Raw genomic sequence first — 7,426 nt, 5'->3', positions numbered from 1 at the left:
TCCTGAGTTTCTCTCTGTGGGATTTTAAGGACTCACCTGCAGAAGAGAGAGGTATCTTTAACTGGCAGTATGGGAAGATTTACAAATGCAAAATCAAAAATGCAGAAATACAGGTTTTGTTATGGGACAAAAAATTTGATTCAAACATACAAATGAAAGTTAAACAATCAAAGAATATTTTCAAAGGAATGTATACCTGCTCTTTGGATGGCACGAGGAGTTCTTCAATCATCATGCTGTCCCGGGCATAGGAGCTTCTGTTCAAGGTGTAAGACCTATCCGAACTGAAGGAGCGGAGGCTGTTGTATTTACAGTTAACCATTCAAGAGTGGTAGATGATGATGAGATGAATAAAAGAAAATTAATGCATGCAAATTTAAGAACAGGCAAGATGGCTAAAAATATCAACAAAAGTTGTTCTTGGAAAGACACTGTCAAAAGTAAAATCCCTTATATCTGAGGATATCTCTTAAGCTTAGACAATCTCATGATCAAGTTTTGTTTCAAATTAGGCCAATTGGTGTTAATCTGTGAGAAGATGAAAGGCATGAAAACTTTGGATGTTTCATTGTGACAGTAGAACCAACATTACAATTGAGAAGAACGAGATGACTCTAGGTAATTTGATAATTTGAGATTTTTTTTTTCTATGGTAAGACCTTATGTTAGGGTCTCCTCTCTCATCCATATTCAGCATGCACTATTGAATGGAATTATGTGTGCTATAAATGATTTATATGTCTTTGGGAACTAGATAGGGGTTTGACTTATGAGAGCTTTATAGTTGCTACTCATGATCTTTATCTTCTTTGCTATCTTTCTGGCCTTGAAAAATTCAAATTCTGTGTGTGGGTATTTTGACTTTCCTTGCTCTATTATTTTCTTCTTTGCTCCTTTTACTCTTCTCCTTTCCAGTCACTCTCAAATCCTCTACGCAGCCTCTGAACTTCCTAGATTATGAGCTTCCTTCTATCCTGAAGTGCCACTCACCACACTGACCTCCAAACTAAAAACCAATAAAGTTTAGGGGGTGGGCGAAATGGGTGAAAGTGGTCAAAAGGTACAAAATTCCACTTATAAAATAAATAAGTCCTGGCACGTAATGTACTGCATGAAGACTACAGCTAATAATATTGTATTGTATATTTGAAAGTTGTTAAGAGAGTAGATCTTAAAAGTTCATCACGAGAAAAAAAAACTGTCACCGTGTGCAATGATGGATGTTAACTAGACTTACTGTGATGATCATTTCGCAGCATATACGTGTACTGAATCATTATGTTGTACATTTGAAATGAATATAATGTTATTGGCCAATTATATCTCGATTAAAAAAAAAGCAATAGAGTAAGGGACCCTGGTAACTCTGCACTTATCCACATAGGACTGCAGCTAATCTGAGCCTTGGTAGAACACTTTGTGATCCTCCGGGAACAGAGAGGATGGAGGCTTATGAGGAGCAGCTTCAGGCCATCTCCTCCTTATCTCCCTATCTCACCTGTCATGGTAGGCTGTTATAAGGCAGCTTTTCATTGCGTCCTGAGGCTTCCTGCCCTGTTCTCCTTGGAATAGAGATGCAGAATATGAAACCGCTTAGCTGCAGTCTAGAATTGGCTCCTAAGTAATGGGGCATCCCACAGCTAGTGTGACAGACATACAGTCCTTTTTGTTTTGGTGTCATATTTTTTGTTATGGGGTACAAGAACCATGAGAAGTTGGCATCTGTAACTGCCTACATAAGTAATAAACTGTCTGAATCTAAATGTTTCATGCTGCTTGAATCTTTACCAGTAGACTCAGTCAGAATTTGACCTTGGCCTTGTGTGTGCTTGACAGAGAAAAAAAGCAAAGAGGTAGGTACATAAGGAATGATTCCTGGCTTTGCACAAAATGATTGATTTTCCCTTCTGTACTTACTAAAGATTACTCCAAAGTGGGTATTTTTATGCCAATTTACAGAGGCCCCTGAATTACGGATGTTATTCTAAGTGTCTATGCAAATAGGTAGGTACATTTTTCTAGAATTAGATAGCCTTAGCTTTTACCAGAATCTTCGGGTGATCTCTGGCACCCAAATAACTATTATTCTATAGTCATTAGTGCATTCAGTGACTATTATGAGCTAGTAGCAATATTAGAAATGGGATATAGGGGGGGGGAAAAAAAAGCAAGCATTATCCCTGCATAGAGTTCACCTAGTAAACCACATGACTCTGGCAACGTACAGAGTCGGGCCTTCTGTGTCCAATCATACGACCCTTAACTCTTCCTTTTTCTCTTCCCTGCTTTAGCTGCAAACATTTCTGTTTTTCCTGATTCTAGCTCCTTTATCTTCTCTCGAATACATATAAGCTTCCTAAAAAAGCAGGAATTCTCTTTCTACTCTCTAACTCAACACTGTCCAACATAACATTTTGCGATGATGAACGTGTTATAAATTTGCATTGTCCAAAACAGTGACCACTGGTTGCATGTGGCTCCTGAGCACCTGAAGTGTGGCTTGTGACTACAGGGCTGAATTTTTAATCTTATTTAATTTTAACTGGTTTTCATCTAAATGGCCATGTCACTAGTGGCTATATACTATTAGGCAGTGCAACTTCCAAGTACTCATAGCAGGGTTCTGTTATGCCCCACAGATGTGATCTGAGACACTGGGAAGTTACACGCTCTACATCAGACATTCATTTCTTTAAGTTATGGTTCCTATGGTGTATATTAATGGTGGTGGTACGTGAGAATAGTTTATTGCATATGTGGACGAATACTTGTAAAAGTTTAAAGACTAATTACATATTCATTTTAATTTTGGTTTTTAAATATATCTAAGATTTGTTGATACTTTTTAAACATCCTCTCTTTCTTTCAACTTACATTTGAGAGCCAGCTACAGAACAGAGCCCAGAATTGGGATCTATCGACTGGAAGGCCTCAAGATGTCTGCGCTTTACATGTCTAATGTTCTTATTCCTGACTGTTTCAGACCAACTTATATTAGACAGATGGAGCCAATTAAATCCATCGAGCTTTACTCTGAATCCTTAATACATCGAAGTAATTTCAGCTACTAAAATTAGACATTATTTGCATGGGGATCTGGAAAGCATTAAATTGTTTTTAACTAAGGTCAATTATATTATTTGTAGCCATCATTATACCCTAAGTGTTAAATACAGGAAGTGTTAGAAAACCACACGCCTCAGAATTCTGAAATTATACTAATGTACCTAGCACAACTCAAATAAAACAGCAACCAGCCAACAAACAGCCCTTCAAGCCCTTTTCTTTTAAGTCCGATGAAATTTCTCCAGTTACTTCATGCACTATACAAACTTTGTTAAGGGAAATAAATTCCTTAAGTATTCAGTCAATTTTGCATAATTAACATTTCTTATCATACGTTTAGTTACTTGCTAATTTCCTTGGAATCACAAAACTGATTTTCTAAAGCTGAACAGAAAAAAAAAGCACATCGCAGCACATCACAGCACATCACATCACAATGCTGAAGAAAATAAAAATGAGAAAATGAGTCAGGGAAAGGCAGAGAAACACTGTAAAAGTGCCATATCTTCTTACCTGATCTTGGGACTATTTTAAAGTATTTTTAGAAAAAAACAGAAGTAGAAAGCAAAAAGAATCAGACAAGGGAAAAAAGAAAAATAATGTTATGGTTGAATGAATTACACATTTAATGTATTCCTCTTTAAATGTTACACTCAGAATATCATACTTGGCAATACTCTAACGATACTTTAAAAATATATTGGCATTATAGGTTTTTTTAATATTTGTCTCTGAGCATAACATGAGTTGCCAATGTAAAAAAAATGAGTTACATATAACAGCAACAAATAATAATAATGGTGCAATCAAAACCAGTAGTGTGAAAGCCTTAGAACTGTCTTGGGAAAAAATTATGAGACAATATTCTGGTTTCCTCTCTCACTGGATGTCAGCTGCTACAATTTTCTATATACAAATGGCTAATTCACAAAATGTTCTCTTTTATATATTATCTGAGAAGAGAATCGGCTAGTTATTGGATTATGAAATCTATTAAATCTCTAAATAGAATTTTCCCTTGAGATCCTTTAAAATTCTGCATGTTTTTAGTTATAACTTTTGCTATCTGTGATTATCTAAACATTATATATTTTTAAAAAGTTATTTTTTCCTTATTAATGACATCCACTACAATAAGATTTTAAGGGCTTTCATAAATATATTTATAAAGCAAAAATTCTACTAAGTACATGAGGTTCCAAACTCTATTGAAAAAAGACTAACTCGAAGAAAAATCAGTTCAGTATCTAAACTGGCCACATCAAGGACACAGAATAAACTCCCTGGTTTACTTTGTGGGAAGTGCAATTTACTGTTAGACAATGAAACTTTTTACAACAGATATTTAAACTATAGGAAAATGTCCCTAGGGCTCTGGCTTAGGTGGTTTAATTATTAGCTTTAAAATAACTTCACTGTCAGCAAACAAGCTGTTAATCCAACCAGAGAAAAGAAGTCCCCAAATTCCCGACAGGGTCCTATTTCAAATGCTGTCAGAAAAGTTTGAGCCAAGGTTTTCCCCATACAAAAGTTTTAAACTTCAGTTTTAAGGAATGAATTTGCCACCTTTCCTATTTGTGACTCTTGTCACAGGTAAGTTCATTGTTAGACTCCTAACATCCCTTGTAAACAAACTAATGGCAGAGTTTTACAAGAGATAGTCAAACTCTTGGTAGACAATTCTAATAAACAATATGTAATTTTTTTAAAACAAAAATTCCCTTTTAAGTTTCAATCATGAATTATTCTTTCAGTAATGAGAAGAGAATAGTGAACGATTAATACAAACATTTCTTACTTATTGGAAAATAAGTTATTCCTTTCAACAAAGAACAAAATTTAATTTTGAAGCATTTAACCCAGATAGGTTCTCCCAGTTTTGCCAGTGAGAACTTTTGCTACTATGCTTGAAGCATGACTGCAAAATAGGGAAAAAAAGAACAAATGATTAACATGGTCAATCACATAAAATTAGGACTGAAAACCACAAAAGAAAATAGCAGAGCATGTATACTAGAGTTGACAACATTTCACCAAATTCACATCCTCATCCAAAGAGCACATTTGGGGATGATGTGAAAAATGAAAATGATTTTGGTTTATGATAAATCATGGTTGTTTTAAATTAACAATGAAAAAATAAGAACAATAAAATACCTGGCAGAACGGGCCCCGAGACTGAAGCCCATGTAGCCCTCGGCAGGCAGAGAATCATCGCCCAGTTCCTTAAGGTCCTGCGGCCCGAGATACTTGTCAGTGTCCCCTGTCATTGCATCTTCACCTGCGGATGTACAGCAAGCCAAAATCAGAAGCTTTCCTTTTGAAAATGTGTCCGCTGTGGAGAAACCCGCTCCTCTGGTCAACAGCAAATCACCCATTCTCTCATATTCATATTCTCCTATCCCTTGGATAATATTTGCTGACTGCCGTTTAGCAGGAAAAAGTATAGGCAGAGGTTAGTTCATAATTTCAAGAGTGAATTTAAGTAGCAGGAAGAGCTCTTGGTGTTAAGTACCAATTTTAAAACATTTCTCCATCTCCTTTCTCTCCCTCAAGCCCCAGCTGACCAGAAAAAAGGATCTTTTATACCAGTTTTCTACACCTCACCATGATGAGGGCAGCTTGTTTGAATGGATGTTGATTGCAAACAAAACAAAACAAAACAAAACAAAACAAACAAAACAAAACGCTACTACCTCTTCTTTACCATTCTGGAAATTATATGGGGGAAGGGAACAGACTTTCATTTAAATAGTTTCTCACACACAGAATTTCAGTTTGGGTCTTATGTAAGAAACTAGCCAGTTATTTAATCTGAATTCTAACTGCTCAGTTGGGGAAACGTTAAAACACATCAACTTTCAACTGTTTCTAAGCCTATCACATTAACAACTCAGTCAAGCTGCCCCAGTGCTTGCACCCTACTTGGAAATCAGCTCTACCTTCTATAGAGATCAAATGGTGGGTTTTGGCAGTTTGAAAAAAGGGCCATATAAATTGCTCTTTACCCATCAATACAAAGAGTTAATCACGTAAAATACTTTTACTAGCTACATGTGCATAACATGACCTCACACGGAAAAACCACATTCCAAGAGTGACAGGGCTGGTTTTCCAGATGCCTTTTGCCCTCTGGGACAGTTCCCATCCTTCGCAAAACGTAGCATGGGCTGTAGAAAAGTTCCTTCTGCAAACAGGCAAACTCTGTCTCCTTTTAATGACTCTCATTCTCTTTCTGGACATAAGCTTAGCTGGCTGAGAGAGATTTCAAAAGTGTGTACGTTATGTTTTCTCAAAGGTAAGTGATTCATCCGCCCCAGCTATATTTTCCAATTCCTTTCTCAGTACCGTTTATAATTTCCATTCATTTAAACTCAGGAAACCACAAGAGCTCAGCTTTTAAACTAGCAATCAAATCTAAAAATACACTGTCAACTACTGTTTTTTGCAAATGTAAAAACTAAACAGATCAACTTTCTACTGTGACCCAGTACCCAGAGATTATTTTAAGTAACTATTTACAGCTGGGCCATTTGCACATTCACCACATATGAGACAAAAAACAGCACACACCAAGTACAACTTAAAGAAAGATCTTACTCTGCGGTAAAGCCATTTCCACCAGGCTAGGCGGATCAGATGCTTTCCTGATGTTTCCAGGAATTCTTTAACCAGCGATTTAGAATCTACCTCCAAATCAGACCAAACAAACCAATCCCTGGCTTTTATCCACCATCTTCACCACTACCACCGAGTTCCTCTCAGTATCTTCGTCTCCTCGTAGGCAATTGAGGAATTACACATCTTTTCCTACTCATCAGAGTTCAAAGAGTTTCAATATTTCAGAGAGAGAAAAAAAAGGAACAAAACTTGGCCACTCTTAATTGAGATGAAGATCCTTTTGATCACTCCGCAGACATCCTTTTAAAGCTCCTTCTGATTGGATTAGAAACTCCTCTGGCAAGCCTCTAGCAGGACCCAATGGTGACATAAATGCAAGCCCTGGAGTTATTTGTATGTAAATATGAGGGCTGCTTGAGTGTAGACTTTCGGTAATTTGATACCAGTGCTCAGTGCCTAACCGGGTAACCGAGACAGCTTGGAATCCAGGGAGAGCGAGCGAGTGAGCTAGCGAGCAAGCGAGGTGCTGCATTTAATTAGGAGGTGACTCTTCTCCAACATGAATGAAGAGCCGGCCAATCCAGGTAGAGGAAAAACAGGAGAAGAAAACAAAGAAGTGGCTTAGGCGGGGAGTAGCAGGGAGCTCCAGGCAAACTTTCAACTTTGTTCTCAGCTGGGAACACCCTGAGCTGGAGCCTCGGTTATTTATGGTCCCTGTCAGGTGGAAGGAGGGAGAAAA

The 7,426-nt window shown here is 37.2% G+C and overlaps 1 protein-coding gene across 3 annotated transcripts in view; it reads right to left on the bottom strand.

Annotated features, from left to right (window-relative positions):
- Positions 1-7,426, bottom strand: part of ANK3 (ankyrin 3) — a 556,993-nt gene that overhangs the window by 76,521 nt on the left and 473,046 nt on the right. For 2 of the 3 annotated variants that reach the window (XM_025049361.1, XM_025049362.1), the window contains exons 25-26: positions 5,224-5,347; positions 197-299 (exon numbers count right to left, since the gene is read on the bottom strand). In XM_025049361.1, the coding sequence (XP_024905129.1) occupies positions 197-299; positions 5,224-5,347 (227 nt within the window). Of the gene's footprint in view, positions 1-196; positions 300-5,223; positions 5,348-6,666; positions 7,358-7,426 lie in introns of those variants that run through there. The other variant, XM_025049363.1, reaches the window with a different exon arrangement.

The sequence above is a fragment of the Pteropus alecto genome, unplaced genomic scaffold, assembly GCF_000325575.1.
Source record: "Pteropus alecto unplaced genomic scaffold, ASM32557v1 scaffold155, whole genome shotgun sequence".
In the NCBI taxonomy this organism is placed as follows: domain Eukaryota; kingdom Metazoa; phylum Chordata; class Mammalia; order Chiroptera; family Pteropodidae; genus Pteropus; species Pteropus alecto.
The sequence above is the reverse complement of the archived record's forward strand: the minus strand, read 5'-3'. Positions and strand labels throughout refer to the sequence as shown.